Source organism: Podospora pseudocomata, chromosome 6 (assembly GCF_035222375.1).
Source record: "Podospora pseudocomata strain CBS 415.72m chromosome 6, whole genome shotgun sequence".
NCBI lineage: Eukaryota > Fungi > Ascomycota > Sordariomycetes > Sordariales > Podosporaceae > Podospora > Podospora pseudocomata.
Window position 1 is genome coordinate 2684705 of NC_085890.1, and position 19342 is coordinate 2704046.

Here is a 19342-nt window from a genome sequence, read left to right on the forward strand (position 1 = left end):
GGTATTTTTTGGAAGCTTTTTTTGGACCTTGTTTTGGAACTATGCTATGGACCTTTTCTCTTTTGGACCTTTTCTGTTTTGGTGGATACCTAACTACGACCTGCCCTTTGTGCGGGAAATGTACAAGCTTAAAGATATTCTTTTCCTTACTTTTGTGTGGCCTGTTGATGGCTTTCTTGTTTTGTTGAACTCTGGTTGGGAGTGTTCTTTGATGATCCAAGGGGGGGTGGGGGGGCGATCAGAGTTGTACATTGGCGTGTTGTTACAGTAGTACACGATGGGAGTTGTAGAATACAAGAGTTGTACCAAGACTTGACTGGATTTGAGGTTTTTCTTCCCGCCAAAAAATGATGTGATGTCTAATCATGCTTCATGTCAACAGTACCTAGCACACAACTCCAGCTAGACGCTTGAGCTTGATCCGCCGAGCCCCCACATTCTGGCAATTTCAAGGAAAATACGCCCTCCTGCTTCTGGGCCAAGAGAGGACCAGCTGTTTACACGAGTCCGGAATATAGCTTCTTCCAGTAACCTAGATAGAAATGCCCATGGTTAGTTTTCCTCAAAACGCTTTTCGCTGAAACATCATGGGCCCCTCAACCCCGAAGCCATCAGATGCACTCGCCAATTATTCGGTCTCGGTCCCCTCTCAACCACAAACGGTGCGCCCTCCAAGGTCTCGTTCTCAAAAAAGTGGTGGCTGGGCAGTCCACGCTTTGGCTTGAGGGGCAGGTCCGGGAGGGCCAAGACAAACTGGTTCCTGTCCTTGACCTTGACGTTGAAGAGCTTGGCGAAGAAGCGGGTTTCGCTCATGCGCTTGTGCCAGTCCCGGAGGTCCCTCGTGTGGAACCAGATGTGGAGGCTGTGCAGGTTGGGCAGGAGGGCGAGCTGGTCGCAGACGCGCTGCCAGGGGTTGGAGTGCATCGTGATGCCGGGGTGGGAGTCCTCGCTGCGACCGTTGCTGCTGTTGCCGTGGCCAAAGGTAGGGTTGGGGCCTTCGTTTTCTTCCGAGGTTGGGAAGTAGAGCTCGGTCATGAGCTGGGTGGTGAGGATGCAGATTTCGAGGGAGCGGATGGGGAGCTTTTCGGGGTTGCCGCCGTAGAGGGAGAGCCATCCGTGTGCTTCGAGGAGGTCGGTGAAGACGAAGGTGGTGTTGGCGACGAGGGAGGGGAGGGCTTCGCGGTACCTGGTGGCGTGGACTGTTAGTTTAGGGGACTGCGGGGATCAGTGGTGAGGGTCACATACATCCTTTTACACACCAGCATGGGGTTCATGAAGCCGCTGGGCCCGGCATGTCCGACATTCTCCTCCCTCCACGAGTCGTTGGGGTTTTGGGCCCTGTGCCATTTGGCTGTCGACTGCTCGCAGCACCAGTGATAACACCATTCCGACTTCAACCGCTTCACCCAGTAGTACTCCTCCTGCGATCCTCTGGCACTCTGGGTGAATTTCTCAAAACGAGTATCTCCAGTGGAGTAGTCTGCCACACAGGGAACATGAGACCACTTGTCGTTATCCTTGTATATGTGTTGCCTTGAACCACTCTCGCTCCAGATGTCCTGGTAAATTAACTCCCGAATCTCCGGTGGCAGGAGGGAAAAGAACGGGGAGTCGTCCTGGGCTAAGGTGGTGGCCACCATGGTGTCCTGTGTCTGTTCTGGTGTCTCTTGTCGTCTCATGATGGGCCTTCAATTACAGGATATCTGCGAGCACAAGAACAACAAAAAGGAAAGAAACATGGGAGTAAGGTTACGTTGCGTTTTAAGTTCCGGGCCATGCCTGCCTTCACCGACCGCAGCTTTTCCCCCGCCTGCCACTCCTGCCTAACATCCGACTTACCTGGTAGCCTATCGACCGGTGCAGACGGAGGCAACCCAATTGGATGGCCAGATGTCACATCGGTACTCAGACGCAGCTCAGACGCATGGACTGGTGCATTCATGCGAGCTGTCAATCTTGACTGGCGCGGTTAAGCATGTGCTCTGTCAACTTCAACGTGGAGGACACGTGAACACGCGAAAACCTCCGTGGGAAGTGTGGTAGGTAGGGTAGCACTGGACACAGTTTTTGCCATCTTGCCATGTGAAACGGAATCTGGTTTTCCGGGGTCAGACAACGGGAGGGAGACCATAGGAGAGGCCATCGTGATAAGCCTTATCGTGGTGGAATGCGGGGAAGGCTGGAGCTGAGCCGGCGTGCGTGCGGAGTGGGCAGGTGGGGTAAGCCCCGGGCCCGGACCTTGGCCCCCGCGTTGGGAGGGGGTGGTTGATAACCTCTGGTCCTTCGGATCATGCCGGTCTTGCTGCGGAAGTCGAAACAAAATGTTTCGGAAGAAGTGATCAGGTTCACCGGACACCGCCGAAGAATGGGCCAACTCCCACGCTCCAGACTCGGAGACGGCCCCGAGCTGGGCCTCCTGTGGAGAGCTCGGCTTCCAGAAGATTCCCGTTTGACAAATCGACAGATCGGGGGGTCTTCAGCCATGCCCCGCTTTCACCCGATCCCGCTGGCCCTCATCAGGCAGGACCTCCCCGCCGTGGGGTGTGTCCGCTGCTTGCTTTGCTTGCTCCGGAGCCGCGATATCATTCACCGTCGAGCTGGCCTTGTTAACTGTTTGCTTCTTGCTCGTGTTACATCCTGTGGGCAGGTGACCAAAACTGCAAAAGTAAGTCAACACATATCGTATTTCAAACCACGCCTCAACACCTAGTTAACAGGCCTCTTAACTTTCAGAAGGATGTAACTTGACAATAACTACACGATTTACTGACTTGCAATACTAGTTATTTTCCCCAGAACCTGTGTTACTACCAGCCTGACACCATCCTCAACTTTTGGCAACAACGGCCCAAACCTTTCGAGCTTGATCAGCCCTACAACAGCGCCCACCAGCACTTACAGAGCTACCTACCTATTCCCTTCCAGACCTTCCATTCGATCCCCAGCAACAACCGCATAAACCCAAACCCACCATGTCCAAATCCCAGCTCCTCCGCGAGGAAGGCAACCGCCACTTCCAAAAAGGCGAATACTCCCGCGCCGACGCGCTCTACTCCCAAGCGTACGCCCAGCTCACGGCCCATATCCACCCAAACCCCCCTTTCTTTCTAACCTTTCTCCCCCCTTAGCCTCAACCTCGACCCCACCAACCCAACCCTCTACACCAACCGCGCCATGGCCCGCCTCCGCCTCTCCCAATGGGACCTCGTAATCTCAGACTGCGAATCCTGCCTCGGCCTCTCCCCCGACAACCTCAAAGCGCACTATTACCTCTCCCAAGCCCACCTCGCCCTCCGCGCTTACTCGGACGCTCTCGAGCACGCGTACAAGGCGCACAAGCTGTGTGTGGCGGCGAATGATAAGTCTCTTGGGAACATCACCGCTCAGGTGCTAAAGTGTAAAAAAGAAAAGTGGGATTACGAGGAGAAGCGCCGGAGGAGGGAGACGGCTGATTTGGAAGAGGAGGTTCTGATGCTGTTAAGGAAGGAGAAGAAGGAGGCTGCTGTTCTCTCTGGGGAGGAGGCGGAGGAGCTGACGAGGGAGTGGGAGGAGAAGCTGAGGCGGGTGAGGGAGGTTTTTGAGAAGGCGAGGGAGAAGGAGGAACGGAGGAGGGGGTGCCGGATTGGGCGGTGGATGATATTACTTTTGGGTTTATGGTTGATCCTGTTATTGTGAGTGCCGCACCGGGACAGATTGGGGGGTTTGACTGGGCTGACAAAGGGCACAACAGACCAAAACAGGCAAGTCGTACGAACGAGCTGCTATTCTGGAGCACTTGAGGAGGTCACAGACAGATCCTCTTACCAGGGAGCCGCTTCAGGCGAGCGAGCTCAGGCCAAACTTGGATTTGAAGCAGGCTTGTAGCGACTTTTTGGAGGAGAATGGATGGGCGGCTGATTGGTAGGCTCACCTGCTGGAGCTGCATATTTCTGGCTACGTTTCAAAGAGTTTCACATTCATTGCGGTTAGGGCGGTGGTGGTCTGCATTTTCTGGGAGGGCGAGCCAGGCGTTTCGCGGGAACCTCAGATTTGATACCTAGCAGGGGGGGGGGGTCATTTGCTTCTGGGTAGAGGTCAAGTATGTGTCGAATTAGCGATTCATGTATCTTTCTTTTTAAACTTTTGCTTGTATGTATACACGTCGTGTACAAAATAACTGACACTTCAAAAGTAACTTGACGCGCCATGTTCGTCGGGGTCATAAACCCTGTCCGCCCTCTGTTCTATATGCCCGCCCGAACCAGCACATCACAAACGCCAGAAGAGCAAATGAATGGTCGATACTTTGTCTATTGCCTAGGGAAAGAATAGGGATCGAGCTAGGCAGCCAGAATCGCTTTCCCTCCAGCCAAACCGCGACTCCTAACCCCGTTAAAAGATAACCCTTCCCTTATCCTCCACTCTGCAAAATGAAAGCTTTTGTCCTCTGCCCAAGCACATGATCATCTCCGCTAACAGGCTATTGCTTACCCCCGTGAACGACAAAGAATCGATTATTTTGTTTTCCTTCCCCTCTAGATTACTCAGTAAGAGCGACCAAACATGCAGAAAGACTCGGCAAGGCGACCACACTCTGGGTTCAAGCACTTGGTCTCACCCTTGACCAGACCCTCCGGCTGCTCAAAGGGAATGCAAAGTGACTTCATCCCCATAGATGGCACCTTCTGGCCGTCAGGGCCCTCGGGAAGATCCTCGCCACGAGTGAGCTCCTTGATTCTGTCCTCGCAGGCGGGGACCAAGCAGCTGGGGATGATGACAACGTTCTTGGCATCGAGAGCGGGGACAACCTCGTCCCAGTTGGTGATCTTGACGCGATGCTCGCGGAAGGTCTTCTCGGCCTTGTTGTACATGTCTTGCTGGATGGTCTCGAGGAGCTCCGGGACCTTGGTGGTGAGCTCACCAATGGGGATGGTGCCCTTCTCGCCGGTGTCACGGCGGGCGAAGGAGACAACGTCCTTGGCCGCATCCTTGGGACCGAACTCAAGTCTGACGGGAACGCCCTTCATCTCCCAGTCGTTGAACTTCCAGGCTGGGGTGTAGCCCTCGCGGGTGTCGATCTCGGTGCGAACGCCGGCCTTCTTGAGAATTGCCAACAACTCATACATGCGGTCGAGATGCTTCTCCTTGTCCTCTGGGGTGGTCTTAGCCGTCAACCCAACGGGGATCAGGATGGCCTGGGTCTTGGCGATGCGTGGTGGGAGGACAAGACCCTTGTCATCACCGTGGATCATGACCATGACACCGATCACTCTCGTTGACAGACCCCAGCTGTTTTGCCAGACGTGAATCTTTTGGCCCTTGTTGGCGGGGTCTTCGACAGTGATGTCGAACATCTTGGAGAAGTTCTGGCCAAGGCAGTGACTTGTGGCACCTGATGTTACGTTAGTTGAACACATAGACACAGCTTGCTATCGATGTACGTACCCTGGATGCCTCTGCCATTGCTTGGGATGTAACCCTCAACGGTGGTGGTGTAGTAGCCACCGGCGAACTTTTCAGCCTCGGTCTTCTTGCCTCTGACGACTGGCACTGCGAGCAGTTGCTCGTAGATACCGGCATACAACTCGAGAATTTCCAGAACTTCCTTTCCTGCTTGCTCCTCTGACACGAAAGCAGTATGACCTTCTTGCCACCTTGAGAAGGGTTACAGGTCAGCATTGTGAAACTTGGTGCCGCTTTATGAGATCCTTACATGAACTCTCTTGCGCGCAGGAAGGGCACTGTCTGCTTAGCCTCCCATCTCACAACTGATACCCACTGGTTGAGCCTTAAGCTTGGGGTTAGCAGTGCCGAGAATGTTTGGAATGAGTTTTGAACTCACTTCAGGGGAAGATCACGATGACTCCTGATCCACTTGGAGTAGTAGGGATACATCTTTTCAGATCTCCGTCAGCATCTGATTGACCCAGCGTTGCGAGGAGCGCTCAACGTACCACTGCCTCGGAAGTTGGGCGAACGGCAACTGGCACTTCGAGGTCCTTCTCACCAGCCTTGGTGACCCACGCGAGTTCTGGGGCAAAACCCTCAACGTGGTCCTTCTCCTTCTGCAGTGATGTAGAGCTGAGGAACATGGGGCTGCAATGTGGTGTTAGTAAGATTCGCAACCCGATGCCGGGACAGGGATGAAGACGAACAAGTTGCATTCCTCGACACCGGCAGCCTCAATGCGCTCATTAAACCATTTTCGGATAGTATTCCACTGCGCAACAGTCAGTCCCTCGCCAAAAAGACAGGCTTGGCAAGCTGAGATAAGGGTTGACCCACGATGTACATGGTGTTTGGACGCATGACCTAAAAGCATATAAGTCAACTCTGTCGGAAGACTAGCCCTAGAACACAACGTACGAAGAAACCGCTGATCTCGGTGCTGTCCATGTGTTAGAACCATAGCTCTCACAGATAAGCTAAGGGACTTCAGCACTCACTAGTACTCCACCATCTCGGCCTTCTGGACAACTTCTTGATACCAGGCGCTGAAGTTCTCCCCCTTCTTGGCGGTAATACCAATAATGTCGTCCTTCTTGCTCTGGATGGGCAGGGCAGCCTGCTTGGCCGCCTTCTCAGCTTTCTGAGCTGCCATCTTCGCGGCCTTCTCAGCCTTCTTCAACGCCGACTTGGATTGTTCGGTAGAGTCGCCCATGGTGATGCCTTTTCGCCTGTTGAAGTGAACTGAGGTGAGTATAACGTTCAGAGGTCAAGATGGAGCCGCGTTTTTAAGGAAGAAAAAAAGGGGCGTGACTCTCGACGGCGAGGTTGAGTCAATGCCGGTCTCAGGTGTCCGGACGGCTGGGCGTTTTCAGAGAGGTGGCTACCCCACCATGGAACGGATACCCCTCCTTCTGATAGCAACGGCGGGAACAGGCCCAGGCCCGTAGACTTTTTAGCGGGGCATGCCAGTGACCCAGCCAATTACAGGGCTGCCTTGGAGCTCAAGACCGGGATGGGATTATCTGCACCTCCGATAAAAAGTTCCTGAGCTAGGAGCCCGCCTTGCAGGGCAACGACGAAAGAGAGCTCGAGTCCCGACTGTGCCTGGAGCCTGTCAACAGAGACCCAACGCCCCCTTTCCCCCTTCCACCCCTCCATCCCCCATATCCCCACCGCCACTCTCGACACCGTCAACACTGCACACATAAATACATCGCGATGGCTTCCATGTTCGAGCAGCCGAGAAACGGCACCCTCTTCCTGGGAGGCACAAAGATCTCCGGCACTGAAATCCGCGACCAGAACGGTTAGTCGGCCTCGTCACCCACTATACAGCGGGGAGCTGTTCCGAAGCTCGATCATCCATGCTGACCACCGTTGCAGTTCTTGCTACGCAAGCCATCGCCAATGTCGTCAAGAGCTCGTTCGGCCCCAGCGGCCTCGACAAGATGATGGTCGATGATATCGGTGTGAGTGCCTGCTGCTGCCCCGCCCCGCCGACTGACCGCAACATCCCCCTGACACGAAGGACAAACAGGATGTGACGGTGACAAACGACGGCGCGACTATCCTCAGTTTACTCGACGTCGAGCACCCCGCCGGCAAGATCCTCGTCGACCTTGCGCACCAACAAGATAAGGAAGTCGGCGATGGCACAACGTCGGTCGTTTTGATTGCGGCCGAGCTGCTGAAGAGAGGAAACGAGCTGATGAAGAACCGGATACACCCTACCACCATCATCACAGGTTACCGTCTGGCCCTCAGAGAGGCGGTCAAGTACATGAACGAGCATATCAGCATCAAGGTCGACAAGCTCGGGCGGGAATCTCTGATCAACATTGCCAAGACTTCCATGAGCAGCAAGATCATCGGCGCCGATTCTGACTTTTTCGCAAACATGGTGGTGGATGCTATGCAGGCTGTCAAGACAACGAGCAACAAGGGCGAGACCAAGTACCCGGTCAAGGCTGTTAATATTCTCAAGGCCCACGGCAAGGGTGCTCTCGAGTCTGTGTTGGTCAAGGGGTATGCGCTCAACTGCACTGTCGCTTCCCAGGCCATGGTGACCCGGATAACAGACGCCAAGATTGCCGTTCTCGACATGAACCTTCAGAAGGAACGCATGAAGCTCGGCGTGCAAATCACCATCGACGACCCCGATCAACTCGAGGCGATCAGGCAAAGAGAAGCGGGCATGGTTATGGAACGCGTGGAAATGATTCTCAAGGCCGGCGCCAACGTTATCCTTACCACCAAGGGTATCGATGACCTCTGCCTGAAGCTGTTCATTGAGCGCGGTGCTATGGCTGTACGTCGGTGCAAGAAGGAGGATCTCCGCCGCATTGCCAGAGCCACCGGCGCCACCATGCTCAGCTCCCTCTCAGACTTGAACGGTGACGAGAAGTTCGAGGCCTCCTATCTTGGTCACGCCGAGGAGGTTTCACAGGAGCGCATCTCAGACGACGAGTGCATCTTGGTCAAGGGCACCAAGGTTCACTCTTCGGCCTCCATCATCCTCCGTGGCCCCAACGAGTTCACCCTCGACGAAATGGAGCGCTCCGTTCACGACAGCTTGTGCGCCGTCAAGCGGACGCTGGAGAGCGGCAGCCTTGTTCCTGGCGGTGGTGCCGTCGAGACTGCGCTGCACATTTACCTCGAAGAGTTTGCTGGCACAGTCGGCTCCCGCGAGCAGCTCGCCATTGGCGAGTTTGCCCAATCATTACTTGTTATTCCCAAGACCCTGGCCGTCAACGCGGCCAAGGACGCCTCAGAGCTCGTCGCCCAGCTGCGGTCGAGACACGCGCTGTCGCAGCGCATCCAGGAGGGCGAGGCGAACGAGGACGAAAAGTCAGTTGCCCGCAAGAAGGCGTACAAGAACTATGGTCTTGACCTCATGAAGGGCAAGGTCGTGGACTCGATCAAGAACGGCGTCATGGAGCCAAGCATGAGCAAGATCAGACAGCTGAAGAGCGCCGTAGAGGCGTGCATCAGCATCATGCGTATTGATACACTCATCAAGCTCGACCCAGAGGCGCCAGCGGATGACGGACATGACGGACATGATCATTAGAGGAAGGGAAGAGAAAAAAGTTAGATACCTTTAGTTCTGCTTGACACTTTGTTTTGAGTGTAAAAAAACACCGTAAGACATATAATGAAGGGATGAGCAGCCTTTTTGCGTGTTGCTATCTACCTATGGAGACATATCATACCTCTCCTATCATATCATATCTCGAGAACTGGGTTTGGCGGTCGGTGCTGGTGCGGTGACGGAGGTGGTGCCGGGCCGGATACCGTCGGCTTACAACCGAAGGCCCAGCGCGGCCCCTCATCCGCTGTGGTACAGAGGGGGAGTCACGCCGGCAGCCGGATGACAGCCGCTAGACGAGACAGCAAACAGCAAAGTTGGCAAGAGTCTTTTGTGACGTAAAATTTCCGGGGTTGGGCAGGTCAGATGGTCTGAGTTGTCTCTGCGGAGGGTTTCTTCTTTGAGGTGCTGATCGGTGGTTCGACCAGTGGGCAACAAAGAGCCAAAGGTACCGACCGGGACAGGATTCAACGGACGGGATGCTGTGCCGCCTTGAAGCTCAACTGTTTCTTAGTTCTCAAAGAGGAAAACAAATCCCGATACAATTGTAGATTGAGGAGACAAGATAGCCCCGTATGATCACTAGCCTTCTAGTCTTTTTCTAGCGCTGTGAGCGTTGCCAAGTGCGGTAGGTCGAGGGAGGACCGGGCGGGGCGGGGTGCCCGGTGCCGGCGTGCGGTGTTGCGGAGCCCGGATCGGTAAGCCACGGGTATCAATGGAAGCAAACGTTTGTCGAACCAATGATTGATCCACTTTTGCCGGGTTTCCGTTCCCCTTTTTTTGCGACTCGTCAATTGATGACTTGATTTAAGCTTCTGGCCAGCTGCTGCTGCTGTTCGATCTCAGGGACTGGTGCTCTTCTGCTAACCCCCTTTCTTTGTTTCTTTGAACACAGCACATTCCTGCTTGGTTGATCTTACCCTTCGGATAGATTATTTCGGCGATAGCTTCACCCACCTCTCAATCTCACTCTCGCCCTCATCGCCACCACCAAAATGGGCTCCAACAACCCCGACTTCTCCCCCGACCCCTCCCCCGACTCCTCCCCCGACTCCTCCTCTCCTTTAATCACCCTCACAAACCCCACCCCCTCCGAACTCCCCAAAATCTTCACCCTCTCCCATCCCAAATGGGGCCCCGCGTTAACCCTGCAAGACTACCTCGACAGAGAAGCCTACCTCACCACCGTGCCCCTGTCCAAAAACGGGGGCATCACCCACTGGCTTTTGACTCTGTCCTCCCCCCCATCCCCCTCAGGGGAAAGACCGATCCTAGCATCATGCGAATCCATCAAGAAACGCGCCTTTTACACCACCCCCTCCGGCTCCGTCCGCGAGGGTGTCGCCCACGGCATCGCCTCTGTCTTCACCGACCCAAAGTACAGAGGCAGAGGCTACGCCTCGAGAATGATGTCTGACCTGGGCCAACGGCTCAAGACCTGGCAAGACGGCGGGGAGGACAGGCCGGTGGTGTTTAGCGTGTTGTATAGTGATATCGGGAAGGGGTTCTATGCCAAGCATGGGTGGGCGCCGTTTCGGTCGAGTCATGTTTCTTGGACGCCATCGTCCGCTGCCGGGTCGCCTCGAGGGAAAGGGGTCAAGACGATTGGGTATCATGAGCTGGCGGAGCTCTGCGCCGTTGATGAGAGGTTGCTAAAGGAACGACTGGCCGGGTTGGCGAAGGAGGATGGCGGGAAAAAGAGACATGTTGCTTTGGCGCCGGAATTGGATCAGCTGCTTTGGCATTTGATGAGGGAGGATTTCATGACGAAGCATATCTTTGGGAGGACGCCTGAGGTTAGGGGGGCGGTGGCGGGGGAGAAGGGAAGGAGGGTTTGGGCTGTTTGGACTAGGGGGTATTATGGGGGGTTGGGGAAGACGGAGGGGAATACGTTGCATGTGCTGAGGGTGGTGGTGGAGGATGAGGAGAATACGGCTGAGGAGGAGCTCGTCGAGGGGTTTAAAGCGATTATTGGGATTGCGCGGGCGGAGGCGGACGAGTGGAGGAGCCATGATGTGCAGATGTGGAATCCGACGGGGTTGGTGAGGGGGTTGGTGGAGAAGATTGGGGTTGAGTATGAGTTTGTTGAAAGGGATAAGGAGAGTATTGCTAGTTTGATGTGGTATGGGGAGGAGGAGGGGGAGGAGGTGGACTGGGTGGCTAACGAGAAGTATGCTTGGTGTTGAAGGTCGTAGGTTTCGGTCATTGGAAGCGATCTTTCTTTCTCTACCTACTTCTTACGGGATATATTTTGCATTTTGCTACATATCGCATACGTGGTCTCTCAAGGCACTCTGATATCATCGAATTTGTCTCCATATGAGCGACATATATCTGTTCAGAGCATGGGAATCGTTATATTCTTTTTCATACACCTCAACAAGATCCTCCTCAAAGTCCAAACCACTCCAGATCAACCGCCTCAAACTGCGGCACCACATGCCCCACCCCACTAGCCGAATATCCCACCAGCTTTGTCCCATCCCCATACACCATCTTGGTGTAGCCCGCCGCCGGAACATTCGTCTCATTCCTGGTAAACTCCACCCCGTGAATCGCCCCCCACTGCTCAAGCTGCTCCTCAAAGTTGTGGAAATAGTTCACGAAAAAGTCATTATCCCCATGCCAGGTAGCAACCTTGGGATACTTCCACCCCTGGTTCCCCTTCCCTTTACCCTTGCCCTTCCCCTTGCCCTTGCCCTCAGGCAAAGGCGCCATCCCCCTCACCACCTCAGCCCATTCCTCCCCCGTCTTTCTAATCCCCCCGTTGGCGCACGTCTGATCGGCGCTGATGGGGCTGCTGCCAGGGGAGCCAGCGAGACAGCCGGCTGGGACGCCGCTGTAGCAGGACACGGCGGAGAAGAGGTCGGGATAGGCCGAGGCCATGACGTTGGACATCATGCAACCTGAGGATGACCCGGTGATGAAGACCTTCTTGGGGTCGGCGTTGAAAGTGGTGGTGGCCCAGCGGACGATGGTGGCTAGGCCGGTGGAATCACCTCCTCCGTCACGGGTGAGGGAGGCGGGGGAGGCGACGTCCCAGCAGTTGTTGTCGTTTATGGAGGATGGGTAGAGGACGACGAAGTTGCGGGAGGAGGAGAGGGTTTGGAATTGGGAAGTCATTTCGGCGTGCCAGGGGCCGGAGCCGAAGCAGCCGTGGAGCTTGGAGGGGTGTTAGCATGGAGATAATGGGGAGTTAGAAAGGAAGAGGGGTGCTCACAGCGAGGATGATGGCTGGCTTGCCGGTCAAGTTGGATGGGGCATAGAGGTGAAGTTGGAGGTTGGTGGGGTTGGATCCCCACGACGAGATCTGAGTGAGGACATCACGGGGGATGTCATTAGCACCAGGAGCGGAGGGAGCACCGTGGGCCACGGCAGCGGTACCCGCGAGGAGGACAAGGGACTTGAACAACATCGTAATGCCTAGGTATGACTGAGGTGAGAAGACAGACCACGGTGTAGAGTAAACAGAAACTAAATCTTTTTGGGGTGAGCGGATATTGGGATATTTGTACCTTGCATATCTTCCCCCCCATAAGATCGCTCAGCTATAATTAAGCAATCAACGCACACCACCGGTTATGATCTCATTACCGAATGGGACGGTGGCACTCGGTAGTCTGGTCCGTGGGCCGTAACTGTACCTAGGTAGGTATTTGGCAAACGTGAGTAATCCATGGCTCCGTTCCCCAGCGGGTTTGGCCTCGGTGGCCCTTGTTCCCAAGGGGGAAGCAAGTCCTTGTTAGCACAAGCATGAAATGTATGTGGATAACCAGCGTTGCAATTGGCGCGGCTAACTATACCCGACGCTATTTTCTGAGCGCCTAAGTTATGTGGTTACACCACCGCACTCGGCTGGACTGCCCTATTAGATACGCTAGCGTGAGGTAAGGATCTATACTTTCACGATGTTACGGATAGAGTTATTGGAGGACGTCAGCGGTCAGACCTAGTAGTCAGCAAGCCACGTCCGAATATCAAGAGGCTGAGGCGTCCAACTGCTTTATATTGACTTGGCTGCTGCGCACCGGCTGTTTCTGTCGGCATCTGTGCTGGAGATGAAACTCGGACTTTTGCAACTTGAGGGAGGGAGACAAAGTCTGTCGTCTATTTTAAACTCCTAATCCATTTGGTCACAGAGAGTGTAGAGTCAAGGTGTTACGCGCGAAAAAGACAGCGTGGATGTTGTACAAAAGAATGCTCTCACCGGATTTAGGCAGACATATGCTGTATCGTATGTATTTTGACGAAGTACACAAGCACCTCTTGAATGCACTGAGAATGACGTCGCCGCATAAGGTATGAAGCTTGGGACCACAAGTTGGGAGAACATGGGGATGCGCCTTCTCCTTCGAGAGCCAAGATAATTAAACTTCACTCCCCCGTGGCCCCCTAAGACAAACGTCCAGTGAGAAGTCTGGCACCAGCGGTGAGAGTTGGTTTGCTCTATAGCGCGCCGTGCGCCGGGTACGAGGATCTGGAGGGGGTCGCAGAAGGATCCGCTTACGAGAAGAGCCGCTTCAGTCGAGTAAGCTCCAGCTGATTCTGGAGTTGTATCAGGCTTTTCTTAGAGGGAAATAGATGCACCTCTACTTGGTAGACTGTGTTCTATCCATGGTGTTTCACTTCGTCATTATGTCTTCTCCGAGAAGCTTCGTGCCGCTGTCATTGCCCGTATTCTCGCAGTTCAAGATCCCTACGTCTAAGCGCTCGTTCCCATTCAGCATCGCTAGGGCGTGGAATTTGGCAACACCTTTGATAGGGCAGATGGAGAGCCCCGATACGCAGCTGGAAATGTAAATTACACAAAGAGCTATGTGCCCATCATGAAGCCGCAGAATTCTGAGAAATACTCCACTTGACACATTGATCAGGCAGTTTGCAATTTCATGAATAGCATCAGTCTTGCAATATGCGATAGTACTACCAGCTCCAACTACAAGTATTTCTTGCTCCTCCTCTTCCGTTTCCAACACCCTCATCAAATCACGGCCAAAAATCCAGGAAGATTTGCCATGCTGATCAATCAAACGCTCGATGACCTCCATCGAGGATACGTGACTGGAACATTGCATTCTGAAACCTCATTCTCGTTGGTGAACTTGCATTCATTACCTTGCTTATCAAGATTGCGAAACCAGCGTCATCGGTGTGTGAAAATCCCCTGTTCATAGTTGAACAGCACAAGGCAGTTTTCTTCCCCTTGTCACCACGGAGTGGTGATCAAACTGGGAAAAAAAAAAAAAAGAGTTCCGGTTGCATCAGCGGTTTCAACAAGTGTTGAGCTAACTGGAGATAGTAATACCAGCCAGCCCCGAGAAACTGGGCGGACAAGCAAGAGCAGAACGGCGTGGGTACAAAAGTTTTCCCAGACACCTAAGTAAGCTCGACATCCAACTGCCCCCTCGCGGGGAGAGGACCACCAAGCTATCCACACAGCCCTCAAGAGGAGTGCGAGAAATCTCGGGACAATACCATCGATAAAGAACCGATACCCCCTGGCTAGAGACTCCGAAACATCAAGATAGCCGGGAGGATACCGGCACCGCTCGAAGATACGACCAGAGACAAAGGCGAGGAGTCCTGGGCCAAGGTACTGAGCAAGTAGCCAGAGGCACTGCTGTTCCGTAAGGTCGAGATATGAGGGCATAACGCTGTTTCGCTGTTGATTGGCAGACCCAATCAAGAAGAAAAGAGGAAAATTTAACAGAATGGATGGAAAGTGGTCTTTTAAAGCCAACAGCACCTCGAATTTGCACCTTCCATGACTGCAACCGTAATCACCTTGACATCATTGAAGTGGCAGAATGGAGATCAGCAAAATGGGAAGTTTGTGCTGTTGTGGAAGGAGAGACGTTGCTTTGTTGAGAAGCAATGGTGGAACATGGCCGAGATGACCGAGACAGCTGAGGTGTCGATATGGAAAGGAAGGTAGCTAAGTGATCCCAGTTACGTACTTGGCCTTCTTGCAAGACTGACTTGGGTTGCAGGTTACCTGCCTTGCTCCGAAAGTCACTCTTTCCACGTCACTCTTCCCACGTCACTCTTCCCACGTCACCCTTCCCATCATGCAACGGAATGCGCTGGGTGGCAGTTGTACCTAGTTGTTGACACCACCTGGGGGAGGAGAGATGTTGTCTGACTGAGATAAGGCGGCTACCTAGTATTCAGTCCCGTCGTTTCCCATGGGCTGGTGAGAGCACGGCACATACCTAGAGCAGAACCAACCATGCCCAATCGTGTCCTCCCCAAACCAGCCGGCGGCTTCACCAGCCCCGACGACATCCTGTGGGACTCCTGCCTGGACAGGTCGAGACTGTTTCGACGGTAGAGAGCTACGTGAAATGTTATTGGATTATGTTAACCATCTACAAAAACCTGGCTCCATCTCATCCGCGCTTTCCATCCCACCTTCCAACAGCGCAGCCAGTCTGTGGAACCAAAAGGATACCCTACCCACAGGGTAGGCCGGGTGGGTATATATCTCTACACAGTCACACCCTCCGATAAACCCACACGCCCTCCCCCGCTTCGACGGCACCCTTCCTCATATCCTCCCCCTCCTTGTCAACAGCCCACTCGTCAAATACTGGCCCAAACTCCTCCAGGTCTGCCCTAGGCCCGATCCAAACCACGATTTCCCCTTCCCATCTTGCCAGATAAGCCTTTACCAAGGAGGGCTGCCTGGGGTAGACGAACAGCAGCGCACCCGCCTCCTTCAGCAAGCCACTGTCAACCACTGCCCATGTTCCTGTCACTGTCAAGGTGTTTTGCTCGGGAAGAAAAACGTTAACTGGCTTTAGGGCCAAGACCTCCACGCCGTAAATGCTATTGGAACGGGCCGGGTAGTGGTGTAGGAGCAGAGCTTCTAAGAGGCCAGGACCGGAGCCGATTGAGAGGGTTAGACTGGGAGGAGGAGGAAGGATGGTGTCGAGGAGGGAGAGTAATGGGAGCGAGAGGGAGCAGCATGAAGAGGGATGACGAATGGGGGAGGGTGATAGTTGTGGAAGACGAGTCGTCATTTCTGATGGGTGGTGGTTGTGGTGGTTGTGGTGATTGGTTGGTGATACGAAAGTGTAAAAGTTTAAGCCGTTAGAATTTACCACTGTTTCTACTGTCAGTGACATGGCTCCACAAAAATTTGACAAATTAACGATATCTACCAATGAGATCGGACCAGGTTCTTTCCTTTTCACTTCGACGTCCGTCGCAAGAGTTCTCACACCTTGTTACCTACCTACACATAAACACCATCATTTCATTCTTCTTCCTACACTAGCTGACCAACTCGGACTATTAAAAAGAGAAGTGGACCTATAGTCCGCGTCTACAGGAATTTGGGCTGGCTGAGAACAAGCCACAATCTTCGCCTCAACACTTGGCTTGATGCTCACCCGTGGCGCGCATTGTCCAAAGGAGACCAGTTCATCAACTGACAGCTTCCGACCTAACCTTTATTTGACATTGTTGGCCGCCATCGTACTGCCTGGTGCTTTAACATCACCACTCCTTACCACTTGGTCTGCGAGCCATATTTACTCAGAGGAGACAATATGGCACCGCCTAGCCTACCAACTCGCACTCTGAGCCATCAAGTTCTATTTCAAGATCGACCATCACGACAACATCTAAATATCTTTGACTTTGCAGCCAGCCACAATGACAATATTTCACTGCTGACTCTCTGTTGCAGCACTTTACGCAGATCCGTCCGCTGTTGATCCTTGCACTATGGCAGCCATGAAAGATAACCAGCCAGAGGATATCTGGACTCCTATCGAAGACCAAAAAGTATTTAACGGCTTGACGCGCCGTCGAAACTGACCTCTCGACCGCCAACCTCTCAGTATCATCAAGACGCATATAGCACCTTCTAAATCTTACCTTTCTATTACACACACTTTACATTACCCTTCTTTACAGCACGACACTGAACATGGGCTGGTGGAGCTCTCTCATCCATGGCGTCGGTTCTGCCGTGGACTGGGTCAAATCAAACTCGGGCACCATTGGAACGGCCGCTGGGATCATCGCAAAGGTTGCCGGAGCTATCGCGGATGATCATAGTGATCCTGTCGCCCAGATATTTCCCAACTTCACAAAGGCGGCTCAAAGACTCAAAAAGAAGGCCCAAAAGGGGGCCCAGGCAAAGCTCGACGAGGTTTCGGCCTCTCTCCCCGATCGCATCAAGAACGACAAAACTCGGAAAACCGAAGAAGCCGCCAGCCTGTCAGATTCAACCTTCATGTGGGTGGACCCAGCACCCTTGAACCCAGACGGCCAGCCGAACAAGAGTCTTGTTCACGATATCGGAAAGATGCTCGCGCAGAGCAGCTTCCCAACTGTTCTCAAAGCAGGCAACGGCAAGGGCAAACGAGAGGGGTCCGACTCAGGCTTTCTGGACGTGGCACTGTCCATCGGGCAGGCCATCTTTGCCAACATGAGCGCCGACGCCGAATATGCCGACGATGACGGGATTGTGGTGTCCCCCTTCAGCATCTCCAGCGCCGACGGCTGCTGCACCATCTCGGGCTGCCACGCCTACTATCCGATCCCGCTCGGACAGACGGGCGCCAACTCTGTCTGGCACGCCGCGATAGCCATGAACAAGACCACAACGGAAGCATACCGGTTCCACGAGTTTGCGAGCACCAGGGCTCTGACTATTTCCCAGCCGTTCAAGATGGACAACGGCAGCGGCAACCCGCAGTGGCTCGTCACGATGAGCGTCCCGTGGGAGGACGCCGTGTCTGCCTCCAAGCTGGCTCCGGCGCTGCTGAATGAGCTCCAGAGCACCGACGTCACCCAGGTTGGCTGGCGGCTGTACTACCACTCGCTCGACGGGACGGATCAGCGGTTGAAGCTGCAGTGTCCGGACGGGTTTACCCCTGCCCAGGCGAAAGGTCTCGTTCGCGGGTGCATCAAGGATGTGGTCAGGTCCTCGGGCATGCTGTTGTCTCCCAACGCTAACCCGTATCTCACCCCGGATATCCTAGTCACCATGTCTACGCTTGTCTTTGGCGGTGACAATTGACGAGGCAAAGTCTTGATCGGATATCCAGTCTTTTTTTTTTTATTTTTTATTTTTTTTTTAATTTCTTTTAATTTTTTTTTTTTTTTTTTGCACTTGTCTCTTTGTGCTGGCAGGAACACAGCTGGGTGGGTGGGTGAGGTAGGTAAGAGGGAGCGAGTTGGAGGCTCGCCAAACTCGGGTTGATCAAAGTGGTTTTTCTTTTTCATGATGAACTTTTTATCTCTCTTTTATTTTTTCTTGTTTCTTACTCTTTAAGTCGTCCTTCATTGAACCCCTTTCCCTCCATTTGGCTCACTGATGTCTTGTCATTGGTTCGGGATGTTGAATGGGGGTGCCCAGCCGTGTAGTTCAACCCCACTTGACACAGATCATTTTAGTCTTTTGGGCCCTTTCCTACATGCGAACAATCGTTTAACCATGATCAGTTTTGTCATCTAGTCTTTTCGGTGGAGATTGCATGAATACACTCGGTGCCTTGATCAGCCAATTTTTTTTTTTGAAAAGCTACTCTTTTTGCAAAATGCATGGTTGTTGTTGTTGTTGTTGGGTAGAAAAAATGAGGTTAGGTCGGCAACTCTGGAAAAAAAGATGCAATTGGCTGGTTGTCTGTGCGAGATTACATAAAATTTGCTCACAAATGGTCCACAAAGCAACTGGGGATTTCTTCTGTCATTATCCTACCTACAAACGTAGCCAATTGTCTAAAGCCTTGAGTCAAATGTGTAGCAGCAGAGAATGGGCGACAAGAGCCGAGAATGAGAGACATGATTGGCTTTGGTCAGGGACGTTGACTCTTTCAACTTGACACTGGGCCGAGAGGGTGTGTCATATGGCTCAGAGGTAGAGAGAGAGAGAGAGAGAGAGAGAGAGAGAGAGAGAGAGAGAGAGAGAGAGAGAGAGAGAGAGAGAGAGAGAGAGAGAGTGAGAGAGAGAGAGAGAGTGAGAGAGAGATATCAGAGGACAAGATCCGAAAAAGTTGGTACGTGATGGAGGGCCGCAGTGGATTCAAGTCAATTTCTTCAAACTTCCATCAGGAAATTCCCCGACTCTCTCATCACCACTTCCCACGGAAACTTTAACATGACAGAGTTATCAGGGCTAATCCACTGATCTACATTGTGAATTACGGGCTTCCACCGACAAGAAACACGGTAAATGTAGATTTATAGGATTTGACGCGGCTTCATGGGGGAATGAAAGGCCCCGAGGGAACACCTTCTTTTTTGAGACGAGGTGAAAGGTCGGTGTCAAAGACTTTCTCGCATGAGAGGATGGCAACTTGGGCATCTGAG

General features: G+C 53.3%; 8 protein-coding genes across 8 annotated transcripts; 4 read left to right on the plus strand and 4 right to left on the minus strand.

The window, feature by feature from the left end:
* Positions 1–306: 306 nt before the first annotated feature.
* On the minus strand, positions 307–2315 carry QC762_606650 (uncharacterized protein). The gene is made up of 2 exons (XM_062892351.1): positions 1246–2315; positions 307–1186 (listed from the first exon to the last, which is right to left on the minus strand). The coding sequence occupies exons 1-2, from the start codon at positions 1677–1679 to the stop codon at positions 586–588; spliced, it is 1035 nt and encodes a 344-aa protein (XP_062740880.1). The 5' UTR covers positions 1680–2315; the 3' UTR covers positions 307–585.
* Positions 2316–2318: 3 nt separating this feature from the next.
* On the plus strand, positions 2319–3779 carry QC762_606660 (uncharacterized protein; the record flags this gene model as incomplete). The annotated part of the gene is made up of 4 exons (XM_062892352.1): positions 2319–2665; positions 2734–3061; positions 3129–3671; positions 3731–3779. Exons 2-4 carry the CDS (start codon positions 2973–2975, stop codon positions 3777–3779), a joined length of 681 nt encoding a protein of 226 aa, XP_062740881.1. The 5' UTR covers positions 2319–2665; positions 2734–2972.
* Positions 3780–4180: 401 nt separating this feature from the next.
* QC762_606670 (uncharacterized protein) lies at positions 4181–6961 on the minus strand. Its single transcript, XM_062892353.1, has 9 exons — positions 6426–6961; positions 6346–6367; positions 6265–6291; positions 6135–6199; positions 5934–6075; positions 5822–5874; positions 5693–5767; positions 5425–5633; positions 4181–5371 (listed from the first exon to the last, which is right to left on the minus strand). The coding sequence occupies exons 1-9, from the start codon at positions 6638–6640 to the stop codon at positions 4524–4526; spliced, it is 1656 nt and encodes a 551-aa protein (XP_062740882.1). The 5' UTR covers positions 6641–6961; the 3' UTR covers positions 4181–4523.
* Positions 6962–7146: 185 nt separating this feature from the next.
* Positions 7147–9136, plus strand: cct1 (chaperonin-containing T-complex alpha subunit Cct1; the record flags this gene model as incomplete). The annotated part of the gene is made up of 3 exons (XM_062892354.1): positions 7147–7234; positions 7312–7397; positions 7466–9136. The coding sequence occupies 3 exons, from the start codon at positions 7147–7149 to the stop codon at positions 8996–8998; spliced, it is 1707 nt and encodes a 568-aa protein (XP_062740883.1). The 3' UTR covers positions 8999–9136.
* Positions 9137–10011: 875 nt separating this feature from the next.
* On the plus strand, positions 10012–11202 carry QC762_606690 (uncharacterized protein; the record flags this gene model as incomplete). The annotated part of the gene is made up of 1 exon (XM_062892355.1): positions 10012–11202. One exon carries the CDS (start codon positions 10012–10014, stop codon positions 11200–11202), a length of 1191 nt encoding a protein of 396 aa, XP_062740884.1.
* A 25-nt stretch (positions 11203–11227) lies between these two features.
* On the minus strand, positions 11228–12730 carry QC762_606700 (uncharacterized protein). Its single transcript, XM_062892356.1, has 2 exons — positions 12237–12730; positions 11228–12178 (listed from the first exon to the last, which is right to left on the minus strand). Exons 1-2 carry the CDS (start codon positions 12429–12431, stop codon positions 11408–11410), a joined length of 966 nt encoding a protein of 321 aa, XP_062740885.1. The 5' UTR covers positions 12432–12730; the 3' UTR covers positions 11228–11407.
* Positions 12731–15510: 2780 nt separating this feature from the next.
* Positions 15511–16038, minus strand: QC762_606705 (uncharacterized protein; the record flags this gene model as incomplete). The annotated part of the gene is made up of 1 exon (XM_062892357.1): positions 15511–16038. The coding sequence occupies one exon, from the start codon at positions 16036–16038 to the stop codon at positions 15511–15513; it is 528 nt and encodes a 175-aa protein (XP_062740886.1).
* A 914-nt stretch (positions 16039–16952) lies between these two features.
* QC762_606710 (uncharacterized protein) lies at positions 16953–18050 on the plus strand (the record flags this gene model as incomplete). The annotated part of the gene is made up of 1 exon (XM_062892358.1): positions 16953–18050. The coding sequence occupies one exon, from the start codon at positions 16953–16955 to the stop codon at positions 18048–18050; it is 1098 nt and encodes a 365-aa protein (XP_062740887.1).
* Positions 18051–19342: the final 1292 nt, after the last annotated feature.